The 19,307-nt window shown below is 40.3% G+C and overlaps 1 protein-coding gene across 7 annotated transcripts in view; it reads right to left on the bottom strand.

Moving 5' to 3' along the window:
- The window catches only part of KLHL29 (kelch like family member 29), a 411,401-nt gene that overhangs the window by 243,204 nt on the left and 148,890 nt on the right, over window positions 1-19,307 (bottom strand). For all 7 annotated transcript variants that reach the window (XM_065681735.1, XM_065681730.1, XM_065681731.1 and 4 more), the window contains one exon: window positions 12,208-12,513. In XM_065681735.1, coding sequence (XP_065537807.1) covers window positions 12,208-12,468 — 261 coding nt within the window. In that variant the 5' untranslated portion in view covers window positions 12,469-12,513. The remainder of the gene's footprint in view (window positions 1-12,207; window positions 12,514-19,307) is intronic.

Raw genomic sequence — 19,307 nt, 5'->3', positions numbered from 1 at the left:
CCATACCTTTGACTTGTGAAGTGTATTTCAGTGGTGATTCAATTCTAGGATGATGTCAGGACAGTTATCATAGAATGCTTTTGGTTGGAAGGGACCTCTGCAGATCACTTGGTCCACTCCTGCTCAGAACAAGGCGAAGTTTGATGGTAGATTGCTCCAAGTCATGTTCAGCTGAGCTTGCAGTGTTTGTGACAGAGATTCTGCAGCTGTTCTGGGCGTTTGCTACAGCTCTGGACCCTGAATTGAGAAATTTTTTCTTTCCTTATATGTAATAATTATTTCTCTTGCTGCAAGTTGTACTCTTTGCTGCCTCTCTTTTCATAAGACACTTCCGAGAAGAATCTGCACCTTTTCTTTATACTGGCCCAATTAGACAACCGTAAAGAGGAATCACATTCATTCTGAGCCTTCCATTCCCTACACTCAACAGTCCCAGCTCATACAAGACATTGTATGCCTTGTGCTCTAGTCCCCGAATCACTTTGGTGGCTCTCTACTGCACTTGCTCCTGCAGGTTAGTGTCTGTCTTATGCTTGTGAGCCCCAAACTGTACATGATACTTGAGATGTAGTCATGGAAGTGACAGAGCACTTAGCTTGAAGAGTTGGCTACTCTTCTGCTAACAGTTCCCAGTATTTGGTTGACCTTCTTTGTCACTGCTACTCATTTTTAACTTGGTCTCCAACAGGACAGCAAGCAGGTCCTGTTCCGTAAAGCTGCCTTCTATCCATTTGCTGCTCAGTTTGAACAGGCTTATTTCATTCCAGGTGCAAGGCTTTGCATTTGCCTGTACTGAGCTACTAGCAGGGTACTAGCAGGCAATTTTCCAGCTCATTTTGGTCCTTTTGAATAAGAGTGCTGCCCTCTAATATATTTATTGCTCTCAATTTGTTATTTGTGTATTTATTGCAATGCCTATCTTATTAATAAAGATATTCAATGTTATCAGCCCTACTATTGACCACTCATCCCACTGCCAGTGGGTATTTGAACTATTGCCGTCTGTTCTCCCCAAGCCTGGTACTACATATCCCTCCACATTAGTTAAAAGAATACCATGGGAGACTGCCAAAACCTTGTCAAAGTTAAGTAAATAAAAGCGCTAGCCCCCCCCCCCTTATCAACCAAACCAGTCATCTCCTTATAGAAGATCATGAGGTTGGTCAGGCATAGTTTATCTTTGACTGCTCCAGTCATCTCCTGGTCCTTTGTGTACCTGGAAACAACTTCAAGCAAGATTTGAAGCAGGAAATCTACGATACAGTTGACATCACAGACACATGGTGGGACAACTCACAACTGGAGTGCTGCAATGGATGGCTATGAACTCTTCAGGCAAGGAAGGAGAGGCAGTGGGTTATCCCTGTATGTTAGAGAGTTTTGACTATCTAGAGCTTAATGATGGTAACAATAAGGGCTCGGTGTTTATGGGTAAGAATCAGGGGGAAGACCCACATGGCAGACAACATGGTAGGAGTCTGTTACAGATCACCCAACCAGGATGAAGAGGCAGACAAAATACTCCGTAAGCAGCTAAGAGAAATCTTACAATTGCTAACCCTTGTTCTCGTTGGGAACTTCAACCCTGCAGGGAAGAAGACTGGCCTGGCTGAACAGGGAGCTTTGACTGGAACTCAGGAAAAAAAAGAGAGTTTATGACCTTTGGAAGAAGGGTCAGGCAATGCAGAAGGACTACAAGGATGTCATGAGGTTATGCAGGAAGCAAATTACAAGGGCCAAAGTCCAACTAGACCTTAATCTGGCTACTGCCATAAGAGACAATAAAAATATGTCCAAGTTGTGCCAGGTGAGGTTTAGACTGGATATTAGGAAAACTTTCTCCATCAAAAGGATTCTCAAGCATTGGAACAAGTGTCCCAGAGAAGTGGCTGAATCACCATCCCTGGAGGTACGTAAAAGACCTGTAGATGTGGTGCTTAGGGACGCGGTTTAGTGGTGGACTTGGCAGTGTTAGATTTATGGTTGGAGGCAATGATCTTAAAGGCCTTTTCCAACCTAAATGGTTCTATGATTCTATGAACATCAGGAAACACTATTTTACTGTGAGGGTAACTGAGCATTGGCACTGGCTGCCCAGAAAGGTTGTGCAGTCTCCATCCTTGGAGATACCCAAAGGTGCTGGGACGTGGTCTCGGGCAACTGGCTCTAGATGGACCTGCTGGAGCAAGGACATTTGACCAGATGACCTCCAGAGGTCCCTTTCAAACTCAAGCATTCTGTGATTCTGTGATTCTCTGTTTCCATAAAACTCTTTTGTGCAGGATTTCCATTTTCAGGCAGGATAGCCTTCAGCCATGTCTGCTTGGCTCTTGTACTCTGAGCAATTCTTGTGCCACCACTGTGATGAACTACTGGACCCTCCTGCAGGGTGCTGTGTGTACAACACAGCTCCTCTTACAAAGACTAGCACTTCTATAAAAGAATATGGATTTGCAGGGGAACGTGGTCAGATTATACCCAGCATTAATCTTTGGGAGTGTTACACTTGCTAACTGACAAATGTACCTTGATGCATTACTTCAGTGATTTTGAATGCATGGACTTTGAATAACATTTTGTGTTCCTTTGGGATAAAAGGATAACTTTAATTATATATAATATTATAATATAAACAATATATAATCTTAAACATTCAAATTACACAGCCAAAAAAGCTTCCCTTTCTTGACATGTTTGTGCAACAACTTAGCAGGAGTAAATATTATTCACATACTTCTCAATGCTTTGTTTCAGGATTACCATAAAAGACCTGGGATCATAAACAGTAAGAAGTAATGCTATGATATGAAGAATTTATTACTAGTTATTATTCATTATTTATACAGCGGGTGAATATCGCTTTACACACAAACATCACTGTACAGACAGAATATATTTCTCTGCAGTATTTCCACAAGCTTTGTTTTCCAAAGTGAACCAGTTTGGTGATGCTAAATTGTAGTGGGTAACAACCACATAAGTTTCAGCTTGACAGGAGCAGAGAACAATGGAAAACAGAAGGGTAAAATGGGTTGTGGGAGAATTCAGAATAGTCAGTTCCTCCAAAATACAGTGAAACGTGCATTTTGCTTGCTTAGAAGCACCCATATCATCCAAGAACAGTGTTACATCAGTTAACCAGCATTTTAACATTTAGTAATGCTTTAAATTCTGAGAGAAAACCTATCAAAATAACTTGGGTACCCACAAGTTTATCCTTTTCTGTATACTACTTTGAAAAGTAATGTTCGGTTACAGATCATTGTCAAGTTGCTTCTAGAGAGTGAAACTGGAGAAAAGTGTGAGGAATTCCTTTCGTGGTCCCCTCTATGGTACCCTTTCAAGCACTGGCAAAAAGCCTGCATTTTGCCCACTCACAAGATAGTGAGTCACTATAATTCAATTTATGCAGAAGACATCTGCACCTTGTTCAGCATCGTTGATATGTGACTCCTGGCATTCCTCCTGCAGCACTGACAGAGCAATGCTCTGCCGAAGCAGCACAGGCTGCCTCTGTTTCATGCCATCACGTCACAAGATTCTTGTGCTCCTCTTAAAGGTCTGGTCACTTTTTCAAGAGGACTTTCAGGATGGCAGGCAGAGCGGCAGTGATGCTTTAATGTTAGTTTGAAGTGTCAGCTCTGGTTGATCAGAGCTTCCCGGTACACCCAGAGCACATCAGCCTGTGTCCAGTGTTAGCAGGTGCAGCGCTTAGCAGTACAAGGAGCCAGACAGCAGAGTTTAATGTACTGTTCCTCACTCCCACATTTATCTTCACAGACACCTATCCTATCAAGCAGGAACTCAAGGCCCATAGAAACCACAGGGAGAGGTGAAGCTTGGCTCACTTCTATTTCTTTCTTACTTTTTATTCCTCTGGTTAATTTGTTTGGAAAGCAAGTTCTAAATGGAAAACTGCAAATCAATCAGCAATTTGAGGAAACCAATGCCATTGAGAAAAGATTATGTTTGCCAAACAATTTATTTTACTCTGATATACATTTAGATAGTGGGTTTTAAAATTACCATTGTTCTCCTGTTATTTACTAAAAAAATATGGTATGGAGACATCTCACCCAACCACTTGTACAGACTTCTACAAACCTTTTGTATCGGGCTCCTCTGTATTCAACATTTACCCTAACCCATCCCTTCCTCAATGATTTCTCTGACATACACCCTCTCCATGCAACACCACAATCTGAAGTTATCTAGCTGAGAAAGGATCAGCTTTCTTCAAGATAATTTCCAGGGCCTACCTGGCAAAGTTAAGCATTGACAGCAAAAGTAATAGGAAACCAACAAGTGATTCTTTGTAAAACTCTTTTTGTAGCTATGTTTCATGGTGACAATAGCAATCTGTTCCTCAATGACAGCAACCAACCTTAGGCTTTTATGCATCTACAACTCAGGTTATCTACCTTTAGAAACACTGCTCCTTGCTCTCAGGCAGGCTCTTTTAGCCTGTCAGGAGGCTGGGACAGATTTTCTACCTCCTGAATGGCAGAAGTATATATTCTGCTGCATTTTTAATGAATAATCTGCAACTGATACACATGAAAACAAAGTAATGATGAGAAAGAAATAAGAAAATAAAAAGAACTCTAAATCATTTCACATAATCAAGTACTTAAATCCTGTCCAGTACATTTTATTTCGGTTACACTTATTACTGATATTTAGACCTTTTGGAAGTCAAGATACTTTTTAATCGAAGTGATAGAAATCCTGCTTTTTCTTTAGCCAAAGCTGTCATGTTTGCAACCTTGTAAGTATTTGGCTATGTCAATTAGTGCTTCAAAAATGCTGCCTTTCATCTTCAAATGGAACTGGGCCTCGAAACTGGCCAGACCTCTTAGTTCTTTCAACAGATGATAAATGCACTGCAAGTAAAAAAAAAAAACCAAGCAGCGTTTTATGACTTTACAGATTAATTAGCCTGCCAGGGCTTCCAGACCAATTTCAGTCCAATAACATATCTGCAAAAGTTGACAAACTAAAACCACATTTCGTATGTCCCAATTTCAACACTATTAAAAATATGTAAAAATACGCCTGAGAAAAAATACTAAAATAAAACAGTATGAGGAAGTGACAAATCATCAGCACAATTTAAGCCCTCTTGACGGCCAATGGATCAGTAAGAATAGCCTTCTACAGAGGAGCCTGAAAAATGCCCCAGGCGTCTCTCCAGTTTGTTCAAAGGGAAGAACTGGTTCCTCTACTTCAAGGGCTTCAATACATCAGTTTTGGAACCCACCACTGATCTCCCTTTGCTTTCTTGTCCCCTGGTGGCACAATTACCTCCCAGGAGTTGTAACTTTTTCACAGTAGCTTAATATGGTGACTTCAGCAGAAGTCATTGCTGAGCCCAATTTACAGAGATTTTTGGTCCATTTCTAATTGGCAAAAAGAAAAAATGTGTCCTGGGAGTGAACGACCAGATGTCTCTGTTTCCTCCACTCATTCCTGGTACAAGTTCTGTCCATTCCTCAAAAACAACTCTCAGAATTATTTGAGGATTCCCGGAGGATACTACAATTATGTTTTTGTGGTGATCTCTGCTGATTTCACACTACCTGGGCTGCTGCAATGACACACCATCACCAATGTCACTCTGGGCTGACTTTCCTTGCTTGCAGACTCCTCACAGAAGGCACAGACTGTAAGCTGAACTCTAATTAAATGGTGTGCAACTCCGAAAGGTAAATTGTGCAAATTTTGCAAATTTGCAAATTTTGTGCGGAATTTACCAAGTTTGAACTTTCATACCTAGAGAATGTGATCAAGGTGCAAGCAAAAACCTGTCCTTGTCTTCTGTTACGAACCATTGCATGTTACGTACTCCGGGCATTGCTGATTTCCTATACATTGCTGATTTCCTATACATTCAGACTATATACAATAGTCTGCCCTAATTAGAGCTTCATATGCACCAGGAGTCTCTGAACAGGTGGGAATGGGCTTGCATGTCACTTACCAATGAAACTGGTCATTACTCCATTTAAAACAATTATCCATAAGTAAAAATATGTTCCTGGGAAAAAATCAGTTGCACTATTTAACATCCCACAACAGAAGCCTCACTTATCGTCACAGTAATTTGCCAAAAGAATCAGGAGGATTTTATCAGAGCTTTTGCCACTACTGCATTTGGGCTGGACTGCCACATTGTGTCCAGGTCAAAGAATGAATAGGCTACTATCTGAAATGGTGAAAAAAACTATGCCAGCTATCAATACAAACCCTCAAGGGAGCGGAAGAGTAGCTTTGCACAGAGAAGCTGGAACAGCAAATACTATATACTTCATCACTGCATGTTTTGACTGTTTTCTATCAACTGTTGTATTCCAATATTTATAATCTCTCTTTATGCAAGCGTCTTATGTTTTATAATAAAAAGAGTACATAAATTTCAGTTACCGCTGCAGAACAAATTGTTGTGTGTAATTAGTCATGTACAACATAAGGCGTAACTCGAAAAACAATTCGTGTTTATTTTTCCTCTGCTTAATCAATATTTTAAATATTTGTGAAGCCATACACCAGCTTAACAAATCATCACCTCCAAAGTGAGAGAAAGAGAACAGACAACACAAATTCTGCAGTGTACAGCAAATCATCTGCATACAACAGACTGCTGTTGAGGGAACTGCAATTTTTTGGACTGTAAAGGAAAGAAGCATATAACATTTTACTTCTGTGCTGTTCCACTTTATTCCTTTCTACCGTGCATTCCTCAGACATACTGACTTGTTTTTCCTTTAGAATGAGGATTCTTCCATCCCCACACATTTTTTAACACTATTTAGTTGCAGTAATGCACAGAGACAAAGACAGTGGGGGCGATTTTTCCGCCTGCAATCGTTGTCTGACTTTCCAGAGAGGTTAACAAATGCTTTACCATCTCTGTCTTCTCTCCCACATCATAACTGTGGCTAACCACAGTGGGATAAAAACTACAGCACCAACAACACACAAGTCTTAAATGCTATGGGAGTACTGTTAAGTACAGGAGGCCAGGATCACATCTCTGTTACGCTATTTAGAGACATAAAACCATGAAGTTATCCCTGAGTTCAACTAGAGAACATCTTACCAAAACTAAAGACTGCCATTTTTATAAAACTTGTCATAGGTTTAACCTTGAGAATAACAAGTCATTAAGTATGTGGGGGCAAAAGCAAAAGGTTTTTAAAATTATGGTTGGGAAAAAAAAAGAAGTTAGATCTCGCCTGGTGTTGCACAGATTCTGGTGATGTATCAATCTTTGTAGGCATTTAAAAATAATATAGAGATGATAAAAGTAAATGTTCTATAATCAAAAAATCTCTTGGCAAGAAAACTCCAAATTACAGTCCATGACAACCCTTCTAAATTGAAGCTGTGATACAGGAGCTTTGATGGAGAAAATTGTACAAGTAACTCGCAGAATAATTTGGGAAAGAAACAAAGAATGAAGGTGCTGCTGAGATGAACAGAAAACATAGCTGGAATAGTGTGCAGCATCCTTAAATGAATGTTAAACTGTCTTGATGCCAATATCTTAAGCAGCGCTTCAGTCTTGCATGGTTTTCTTCGATAGCTTCCTTCTACAAACAAATAACCTCACTGCTAGAAAAAAACCCCAAAGCCCCACTGCACACAGACAAACCCAAACCGAAGCTCAATCATCATACACGGCTGGGCCCAGAGGGCAACAAATTGATCTGAACCCAACAGTTTAATGACAGGAATTGCACTCTCCTATCGACTACTTCAGGCATTCAAGGGGTTGAGAAAGTATCTCCATCAAAGAACTCATCCCTTCAAACTGTGCTGACTCTGGTTGCTGGTCTGTGGCCCAACACTTTGGATACAGCAGCTGGGTAGAAAAGCCAAATGGAGTAAAAAAGCTGGAACTTTGCTCACAGTGGCACAGAATAAGCAGAAAACCCAATCATCACTACCTCCAAGTACCTCAGTTTCCATGTTGGTATACTGGGAGTGCAATATTAAACTATTTCTTAGAGGTTATTGAGGTTTAAGCAGTTTTTCTGATGTGTTCTGGCAGCCTCCCATGAAATGGGTTACAGCAGTGCAAAGTATCACTGTCATTCTCCTCAGCAAAAATAAAGCCGAGGAAAATACAGCTATTTTTGTTTAAATAACTCAGACCAAACATCCATAACTACTTAAACATGGCAGATCCACTAAGTGTGATTTGTACCAAAGCATCTGTGCTAAGAAGGTTACAGGTATGCTTTGAGAATAAATTTCAAAGGTCTGCAAAATATAATTAGTTCTAAAGTTCTTCTACACATTAATAATTAGTAATAAAACCCTTCTAAAGCCCTCCACAGAAAGATGTAAAAAGCTCTTCCAGAAGCAGAAAAACATAGACCAAACCCAACCCCCTCATAGTTATATAGCTTAAGCTTCCCTCTGAAAATGGTTTCACCTCTCTCCAACATTTAATTTGATCAATTTTTTCTCTCCCTTCCAGAGCTTTTTCTGTTCATATTACATAACTTTGGATGAAGTCTGTAATCTTACAGACATTTACATAATAATGTATATACCAAATGGTTCAGCCAGATTAGTCTAGTGGTCCTTAGAACCACTTATCTATGAATTTCATCACCAATGCAGCAAGTTTCACAACTCAGTTACATGACAGAGAGAAAAGGTTTTTCCTTCATTTTGAATTTGATACTTTAGGATTCAGTTAAGCAGGAACTGAAGGACAGGAATATGACCAATGCCTACAAATAGAGGTATCCAGAAGACAGACCGTGTCAAACAGACTTCAGTTCAGTCTTTAACAAGGTTATGACTCTGGTAACATGCAGTGGAGGAGATGGCATTTATATATATTTTTAATAACTATTGACTTAGCTCTTTGGCAGAAATCCTGGAGCAATTATTAACTGTGCAGATATAGGAACAAATTTTATTGCCATGCTAGAGAATCATAGAATCATAGAATAGTTAGGGTTGGAAAGGACCTTAAGATAACCTAGTTCCAACCCCCATGCCATGGGCAGGGACACCTCACACTAAACCATGTCACCCAAGGCTCTGTCCAGCCTGGCCTTGAACACTGCCAGGGATGGAGCATTCACAGCTTCCCTGGGAAACCCATTCCAGTGCCTCACCACCCTAACAGGAAAGAACTTCTGCCTTATACCCAATCTAAACTTCTCCTGTTGAAGTTTGAACCTGTTACCCCTTGTCCTGTCACTACAGTCCCTAATGAAGAGTCCCTCCCCAGCATCCCTATAGGCCCCCTTCAGATACTGGAAGGCTGCTATGAGGTCTCCATGCAGCCTTCTCTTCTCCAGGCTCAACAGCCCCAACTTTCTCAGCCTGTCTTCATACAGGAGGTACTCCAGTCCCCTGATCATCCTCATGGCCCTCCTCTGGACTTGTTCCAGCAGTTCCATGTCCTTTTTATATTGAGGAAACATAAAAAAAAAAAAGACAAGGGAAAAGAAGGGCAAGCCTGATGCTGAAAAGATGCATATGGTTTTGGTACCCGTATTTTCAAAGGCAAAAGAATGAAGGTGATACAAAAGATAAGATACACACTTATTTGGAGGCTACTAAAACTGGCAAACACCAGGAAACTAGAGGAACCAAGGACCAAAAGTGTGAAGACAGACTAAATGGTTTATAAAAAAACCCAAAACAAATCGAAGCCCCGAAACTTTTACCTTGGAGGATAATTCATCAGTAGGAACACAGAATGAAGGGAGATGGACATTGGCCTTTATGCTTTGAGATCTTCAAACCAGCTCAGGGAGATATGCTAAAGTCAAAACTGGTAACTAGATGACAGTGGAAGTCCTTTCTGTCCTCAGCCTGGAGTACTGGCTGCACCCATATCCTTAGACAATGAGCCAAGGAGAACTAGGTTCTCCATCTTCTTGCTCTGTAACACCGTGATACTTTACTCAACATGCTGCCTTTTGTGTGGGGCACTCCCTTGCCAGTGACTTAATGACATCTGCCAGAATGCTGGGGAAGGTTCAGACTGCAGAAGTGCAGCTAAGACATCAAATATCCCACTCCTGACCACAAAACAGAGCTAAAGAAATTCAGCTTAAGATGATACCTGCCCCATGAGCTTTTACCCCATAAAGATGCTCGCAAAAAGGCTGCAGAGCACAGACCATGAAGTCTGCAGCTCATGGCAGCTTGGCACATTCCTGTTTTGGTTTTGTTGTTTTTTTTTTTTTAATAAACTAAGCCACCTCATCATTCTTCTGACTTGTGATTTCTATTTATATGGATTTAATTTTTTATGCCTAACCATTAGTGGGATCCTGCAAGGGAAAGGCACTGGCTGGTTACATTGCTAACTGCACGTGTAAATCTGCTCTGTGTGAAGGAGAGACAGAGTCAGGCAGTGTGAACGCAAGTATGTATGAGCACCTGATGTTGTCTCTAACACTGTTCCACATCATGAATTGAAGCTTGCTAGGCACCATTATCTGCAGCTCTGTCCATCCTAACTCACTTTGTTTTCAAAGTTTTTTCCTCTTCAGTACATGCAACTTTGAATTGTTAGAGCTGTTTAGCTGATACTTAGCAGAAGAGGCTGGGACAAAGACTGTACGCATTTCTACACATTTATTTTATGAGATTACACAGCTGATTAACAGTTCTCAGAATAAAAAGTGTCCCATGTTACCTCCATTCTAGCCTATTTATTGCTTTTGATCTATTCATGCCAAAAACATTCTTACTAATGAAAGTCATCAGAAAATTGTCTAATAAGGCAATTTAGAGGACAGTTCACATTGAGCATATGATCAAAAGGCATTTAACTTGCTGTTCCTGCCTCCTCTCCCCCAATAAACACATGGTTTAATGGCACTGCTATGCTTCAAAATGGTTTTGAACATCTGGGAGAAGGGCTGATCAGCTCCAGACAATCATTGGACTCTAAGCAGACCCAGGAACAAAGGTCATGATAAATGAAATGACTCCTCTGGCTCCAAAATTGCCTCAATCATCTCCAGACAAAGCATGATTGAAATGCATCTATCTGTGGATAGCATCTGGAGAACTCTAAATATGTTTTGATCAGAATCCGAATGGCTTCTTTCAAATGAAAATAATTTTAAGATGCTGTGCAAAATTTTTAAAACCAATCACACTGTAAACTTAGCCCTAATGTTTCCTCCTGCAGCACTGACCTTGTTTTTCTACAGTGTGAAAAAAAAAAGTCAATATAATAATGGTACTGCTGTAAAATTTCAGCTTGCTCTTGGCTTACTTTAAATAACTTTTTTGTCTCCTTTCCCTCTGTCTGCATCTGCTGTATTTGGCACTTGCAGTTATTAAAATGAAACAAAGTTGAAAGAAAATGTTAAATATCATAAAAAGAAAACCAGCAGTGCTTCTGGCTCACTTTGCTATTGCTGTGGTCACCTTTACAATGCGCCGGGGTTTTGTATTCCCCAGCTGTTCTACCTGAATTTGCATGCAGAAAGAAACCCCAACTTTCTCCTGGAATAACAACTTATACTTTGCAGATTTAAAAGAGCTAAATGTTTTTAAAAAATGGAAAAGTCGCCCTCTTCCCTCCAATTATATTAGAACAAAAAAAGTCCAATGGTTTACTAGTGATTTCAATTCTTTGCCGCTTAACATTTTGTTACTCCTTAGTGCGCACTTCTGCACAAATGAGAGAGACTGGTTATAGCAGTCCCACTGTTAACACTCCAATCTGCACTCAGAACAAGGCTTTGAGAACCTTACAGGAAAGTACCAACTAAAGAGAAGAAAAATTCTATTCAGCCAAAATGATGCCCTTTAGTCACTTTCCACTCCCTCTGGATGAAAACTGCATCCACTTGTCAACCACAGCTCTGCCTCGGTCAACGGACAAGAACATAATTCCCAAAGGCAAAATGGGAACCACACGTTCCAGGGAAAGCAACAGAAAGCCCAAATGTAGGCAGTGCTGAAAGGACAGGAGCATTTGCTCTGCTTAGGACTCTCAGGAGCATGGGAACCCTCAGTCCTGGAGCAAGAAAAACCTCCTCTAGTGTATGCACAGCACACAAAAGAATAAAAAAGACATTGCCCACAGAATATTTTTGCCTCCTCTTGGCTATACCACAAACACACAGTTTTCAAAGGAACAGATGAAGCTCCATCTCTAACATCCCTCAAGACATCAACCCCAGAGAAAAACAGAAAGAGCTATATTCTTACTTTGGTAGTTGAAGCTGGAGATGAGTTGGCCACCAAGCTCGTGATCACATCGCTGTTGACAGTGGTGCAGGCAGCGGTGGCTGGGGTGGGGAGCCGGGAGGGGACAATGGGCAGGGGCAGCAGCCCGGGGCGGTTGTTGCTGTTGGTGTTCACGGCGCTGCTGCAGTTGGTGCTGCTGACGTGAGTGCCATTGGAGCTCCAATCCCGGCGATCCCATCCGGCCCGGTAATCTCTTTCAAACCGGCTGTGGTGCCGTGACATCTCGATGGAGGGCAGCTTCTTCTCAAAGGGAACTCGAGAGCTTGCCTGAAAGGTGAAAGCCAAAGAGGTGTTAGGAATAAAGTGCCAGCACAGCAAAAGTACTCTATAAGCACCAGGGAAGAGTCTGCCATGCCTCCTCTGCTTAGGAGAGCAGTTTCTCCCCTTCTCCCAGCTAACTGTCAGGAGGAAGAGAGCAATGTTGTAGTACATGGTAATTCACAACACAAATAAGAGAGTTTGGACAACTACAAGCACGTGGTGGAGAGACCAATCTCTCAGACCTGAGGAAACACGATCTGCTCAAACTCTCCAACAGAATAACAAGCAATAGCACACAAAACATGAAAAGCCAAATTAGACAAAAATCATCATTCAATCTTCTGAGAGCAGGAAAAGTTTCCAAGAGCTCTGTCTTGCAGCTTTCTTAGCAGTCGCAAGATCAGTTCTGTAGCTCTTTTCTGCACCTGAAGTGTGACCAAATATTTATCCTAAAGATCACAGGAAGAAAAATCTGCCTCTCAAATCTAGCCATTACTTCTCCATTTTCAAAGCCAAGTATCATTTTACACAGCCCCTTCTCCTCCTTTTTGCTAGACCTCCACACTTGAAGCACCTACAGAATGCTTTACCCTGTGACACCCATGATCTCCACAGTGTGGCTGCTCTCCAGGGCAGGCCAACACGTCCCATCTCTTCTTGTGCTTTTGGCTAGGCTTAAAACACTTAATATACCTAATATGATCAAATGACCAACTTGGTTTGTGTGATCATCCTGTTCTTATCATTACTTAACTCCACAGTCTTTGTTATCCACAGATTTTATCTGCCAGGAACAAGATGTCTGAATACAATGCTGGGAGTTGAGACTCCCAACATCTAATCCTAGTTCTCATAATTATATGTTATGTAGCCTAGAGCAGTTACGTCAGCCTTCCTGCCATGGTCTCCTAACCTGCAGAATGGTGGCAACAACACTGTTTTCCCAGCTGAGATCAGAGTAAGTGAAAGTTTACAGCATCTGGAATTGAAGAACAGCATAAATAAATGCTAAATATATTTACTCCCAGAAATAAATAATGAGTATCTAGGTCACTGCAGCATCTGATTTATCAAATTTGCACAATGTGATCCAGTAAGTTCTTTGTAAGAATAACATCAGGTCAGTTGAAGCCAATCTTGCTTCAAAAAATACAAAAATGGACAGATAATTCTTACATATAAATTCTTAGACACAAACCCCTCATTTGCTTATAATGGCTGAGGAGGGAGCTGGAACCAAGCTCACCCCGAAACTTCAAGATAAGAAACTACTTAGAAGAGACATAACTTAGAAGTGGCATAAAACAGTGCACCTATCAACAATGTTAGACATTCATCTGGTAGAAATAAACCCCAAAAGTCAAACAAACCTGACTATTATGACTAAATAATTAAAGGCTCACCTGGTCCATCAGAGAGCTACCAGCCTCAAGCCTCAGACAAAGAAAACTCTTCCTCAGTAAAAAAATCAGTAATATAGACATGTATTAAAAAAACCCAAATTCCCTCCTACAATCATTATCTTCAACAAAAGGCTGAACGAAATCTAAGAAGCTGCCTCTGTGCTGGTTATGCTGTCCCTCTGCAGGAGTAACACCTCCAGCAAGAGTGTATATTGGGACCACACAGCAGTGTTTTAGTAGTTGACCACAAAATTATCATTCCTGCTAATTCAACAGTCAGATATATTTGTTCTGGTAGAATTTCATGTAAGATTTGACTTGATGACTTAAGGGGTTGATAATTCACTGATATTTACTTAGGTTCTTCATTCTTGTATTTTTGTGGCCATCTGATATGTTAGTTCAGAAATCTCACCAGAGGACCACGTGGACATGACAGCTATATACTGAATGTGGCAAAAACCAGAGACACAAGCGCTGTGAAAGATGCCATAGTGAAAACAGAAACTTCTGGTTTAGTAGAGTGAAGACAGCAACTTTCTGCTGTAGTGGCAACCATCTCAGAATAAAATCAGTACCTAAAGATAGTGTCTTTAAAGGTTAGAAATTCCACAGGTATAACTTCTCTTCCTTTAGTTTCATGAACCTTTTGAAAAGCCAGGCAAAAAGGGAGACTACGAATTGCAAGCTGCAATTTCAAAAATATCCTTTATTATTCCTTGCCTTTGGAAAAACTTCTTTTTAAATCCACATGGTCTCCACCACTGAATGAAGCTATCTTTTTTGACTCTTTGGATGGGGGATGTCAATGGAATGCCCTTCTCCTCACAAGCTCAAGGATCTCCATTAGCTGTGTTAGTGTACTTTTTGACAAGGCAACCAGAGAGAACCAAATCATATATCCCCCTCCCACCCACACGCTCGAGTATATCTGACATTTAATTCAGCGGAGAGCAGATGCACACATGCACATAAGTCAATAGCTAGCAGTTTTTGCCACATGATCCAAGACACCATGCCCCCAGCAATTCTACTATCAGATGAGACTGACAGGCAATTACGTCAATAACAAGCAGGAAAAAAGCCTGTGACTAAACCACGCATTAAGAAGTTTACTTAAAACTCAACCCCCTCTTCACAAGCAAATTCACTTCTTTATCCAGCTACTGTATTTCATGTTATTTCCAATAAAAAACAAAAGCCAAGGCTGAACGTCACAGATTTTTCTATGCACTGCATTAAAGATACCCTGCTTGCTTCAACATGTCATTTTTGGCTGGGTACAAAGATATCTGACAGCAACAAGATGTGCAGAAAAACCGGAGGGGATAACTATCTAATAAATGAGTATTCAGCTGCTAGTGCTTGCTATTAATTGTATAAAATTAGAACCAATATAAAATGTTCTCATAAATAGCTGCTGGGTGAGGTAAGAAATGGTTTGTGAACAGGCTAGCTAATTTTTCAATGTATTTTTGGATCCAGAGTTTATGCTTTGTCTAGACTATTTTTGTCAACGATCATAATAATAATGCTTTAAACATATTTTGTACTCATAAAGAAAAACTTCTCCAACAAAGCGTCCTGAGCCAAGCATAATCATCACATTCCTCTGCAGAGAACTTGACACAGGGCAGCATAAACCATCTTGAGAAATGGCAGTGACAGAGGCCAGTGGAAACCACACACGAACAGCATGGAGGACAGCAGTCACTGCAATCAAAAATGCATGAATGTTTTCATCCTAATCCAGCTGATACCAGTTCCAGAATACATGATTTTAGGCTAAAATTATCTAGACATGGATGGATTCTTTTGGATTTTTTCTTTTTTTAAGAATAAACAACAACAAAAACCCCTTTCTGTTGGGGAGACGGAGTGGAGAGGGTTCTCTTTAGGTCCACCTAAACAGCACTGAGGAAGAGAAAGAAGGTTTTCATCTTGTTCTTCAGACTTGCAGAACTGCCAGTGCTGCCTGCACTTAAGTTACAGTCCCAGCTAAGCCTTGGCCAGTTACAGATCTACAAACCTCAGTTCTGGGGCCGATTTTTCAGCAAACACGAAGCTCCCAACTGCCTCGTCCAGAAGTTAGTTCTTGATCAGATAAGCTTAAAGCTGTATTAGATACATCCACCGTACATCAGAACCATAAACACACAACACAGATATAACCAGCAACAGCAAGAATGTACGATTTGTGTAACTCAGAATAGAAATCCAGGAGGAGGCATACTGCATGCTGTTAGTGCTGAAAACCACTGTACAGCTAATTCAGCTGACATACTATCTTGTGAAGGTGGTAAAGGCAATGAGACAGGCTTTCCCTCATTCTCTACTCAAGACATAATCAGTGGAGTAGCCGGGCAACTTTAATCTCAACTAGAAAGGAAACATGTGTTCCTGTTTGTCACATGGAATCAAAATGAATTTATTGTGCAGCCAAAAGGAACAAAAACTCTTTTAGACTGAACCCCCCCGCACTCTGCTAAAAAGAAGAGAAACCCATAGTTGTTACTGGATGAACTGATAAATTCAAAGCAAAAAGGAGATCAAACTAGTATTAAGGTAGGGCTGTGGAAAACGCTAAAAGCCAAAGAAGAGAGATCGAGCAACCAGAGGAAAATAAAAATCCCATGACAAATCTGAGATGAGATTTAGTGATATGGCAAAGCCAACAAAATGCCTATCTCAGTCCCCAGAGACTGCATCTGCTGTATGAGTTGCAAAAATCATACCAATACACAGACAGCCTTCTCGGTTTCAGAGAAGGGTCATGCAAAGTGCTCTGGAGCCAGGCACGAAGATTATACATGCACAGGACCCTTTCCTCCATAATTTATTTTACAGCAAGATGGGCTTGTGAAGGTAGAACAGGGAAGAGTAACAGACTAATGAAACAATACTGAAAGCCCTTTTGAGTATTGTGACAGGCATCTTCCCCAGTCCTTCAAGGCCAGGTGAGAAAGACCGTAAAAAGAAATTACTTTAAATCTATCACTCCTGAGGGAAAGTAATATGTGAGAGTACCCCTGCTAGAGAAAATAATTTTATGTATGACCAGGAGTTTTAGAAACGTCTCAAACAAGCAGCCTGCTCAACAACAAAATTTGAGCAAGTTTTTCCACAGAACATGAGCGTCTTCAGGACTAAAATGTCAGGAACCTACAGAGGTGCCTACAGCCAGCCTCCAAAGTTACCCTGAACACTTTGGCCATTTGGAAATCTTCCTACCTTCTTAGCTGAAAACCCACCTTCCTCCTGGTACTCAGTTTTCACCACATCTCTTATGCAAGCTCCTTTGTTCCTCGCTTCCACACACATACACGAAGGCAAGAAAACCACCAGAGGCATTTGAGATAGCAGCATGCTAACTACAGGCCTCTTACCAGGTTCAAACAGATCATTGCTGCAGATTTATTAAACTTAAGTGGTTAACATTCCATTTTATGCTTGATACATTTAAACACAACCCTTTTTCCCCCAAGCCCAAAGCACTCACTGTTCTGCAGAAAAAAATGCTTCCTATTCATGTTGTTCTAAATGACAGTCCGGCTCGAGCCTTAGAGCAGCTTTTTCCCTGCTCTCCATGCTTATCTAGTCAAGGTCTCCTTAAAATGCCTGTCCTCGCAGATATAAATATAAAGAAAACCAGGCTTTCAGCCAGTCTGAAGATAGAGAATCAGATTTCTTAGACTATTAGTCAACTTCATTAAGTGACTTCAAAAATAAAGGTCAACCTTTTAATTTAAATTTTTCCTGGGTAAGCATTTGTTTCTAAATTTACCTTTTAAATAATAACATTAGAGAAATACGATCAGCGAGAGAGGCTGGGAGACAGAGCAACGGAAGTAGATACATGGCCATTAGGGAAATGGAAGAAAATAAGAAAGAAAGAGTCTGTAACATTAAAATAAGCAGTTAAATAGCCCTATGTGTTTTCAGACTGGATGAATGGCAGCACAGATAAAACAGTCTATTAGAGAGCTTCAAAAGCAGTTAAGTGCATGTAAAGCCTAAGTATTTTATGAAATCCACACCAAAAAAAAAAAAAAAAAAAAAAGATGAGGAAGAAAAGAAAGATTTGCTGTAATCAGATCTAGCATGAAGAACTGTAACTGATAAAGAAGATGTCTAAGTACCTAAGCTTGAATGATTTCAGATATACGCTGCAGGGAAAACGTCACTGGATGCAGTTTTATCAGAGCATACTGACACAATCACCTCTTCCTGAGCACAGGACTGAAGACATAATTTATGCACAAGGCACCAAAATCACACTGAAATACATCAATGTCACAATAAATTCTGGATATAACACAATAGTAAGGTCATACATGCACCCATAATACACACATGTAAATGAGTCTTTAAGAAAAAATAAAGTAGGGTAACAGTAGACCTTGCAGCTTCAGGAGCTGCTCTTCACTTAGGAAATGTGGAAAACAAAATGTTTTATTAGAGCTCAGCATTATTTATAACCTACAAAGACCTTCTTCAACCCATATGGAATCACTGTTATAAGCCTACATAGATCTGACTAATCCATTTGCACAATTTTTACTGAACTTCTTTTTTTTCCATTTGGGTGACTTCATTGAAAGGCTCCTTTGTTAGACAAAAGGCAGCAGGAATCCAATCAAGAGATTCTGTAAAGCTGAACTACAAGCAGCTGGGTAGGAAGATAAACCAAAAATATTTGAGGGACAAGGAAACAACTTTATTATCAAGCAAGGTCTACTTTTGTAAACCCTTGATTTAGTCCTGTAAACAGTTATAAAGCTCTTGTAAGACCCAAGACAAGGCAAGACTTGAGCTGCTTTGCTACAATCAGATCTCTCCTCCCCTCCCCCCCCCCAAAAAAAAAGCAAAAAAAAAAAAAAGCAGAAAAAAGAAAAAAAGCCCAAATCCTACCCCTGCAAGTGATAAAGGAGCAGCAGATTTAAGAGATTATATAGGATTTAATTTTCCAACTATATGCTGGAAGAGGTAATGCTTTGGGACGTATTAAAAAAAAGGCAACACAACAGTGTCTCCTCAGGACAGTGTTCACTACGCAGGGCACATAAATGAGACTTTCTGTTCTGTGTCTTAAATACTCTTTCGGTTCTCTGTCTTAAAATACTGTAGGAAAGCATGTACACTTACTATTTCTGAGTACTTACAATGCATATGGAAATCTCTTTGGATAAGTGAACAGGTAAACTAGACCTATCCAACTGAACAACAGTAACAAAAAATAGCCACAGTGAGAGTGACACTATACCTTACCAGTCTGGTTTCTTTCTCTCCAAGTTGCGAGAATATGATCCTCCTAAAGAAAGAACTGTTAAAATATCTGCATGTGTATGTTTTATTATTAAGCTTCTTGGAAATTATCTTCAATATGATCATTTCCTA

The sequence above is a fragment of the Lathamus discolor genome, chromosome 5 (genome assembly GCF_037157495.1).
Source record: "Lathamus discolor isolate bLatDis1 chromosome 5, bLatDis1.hap1, whole genome shotgun sequence".
Taxonomy (NCBI): domain Eukaryota; kingdom Metazoa; phylum Chordata; class Aves; order Psittaciformes; family Psittacidae; genus Lathamus; species Lathamus discolor.
This window is presented reverse-complemented; position numbering and strand designations above follow the sequence as displayed.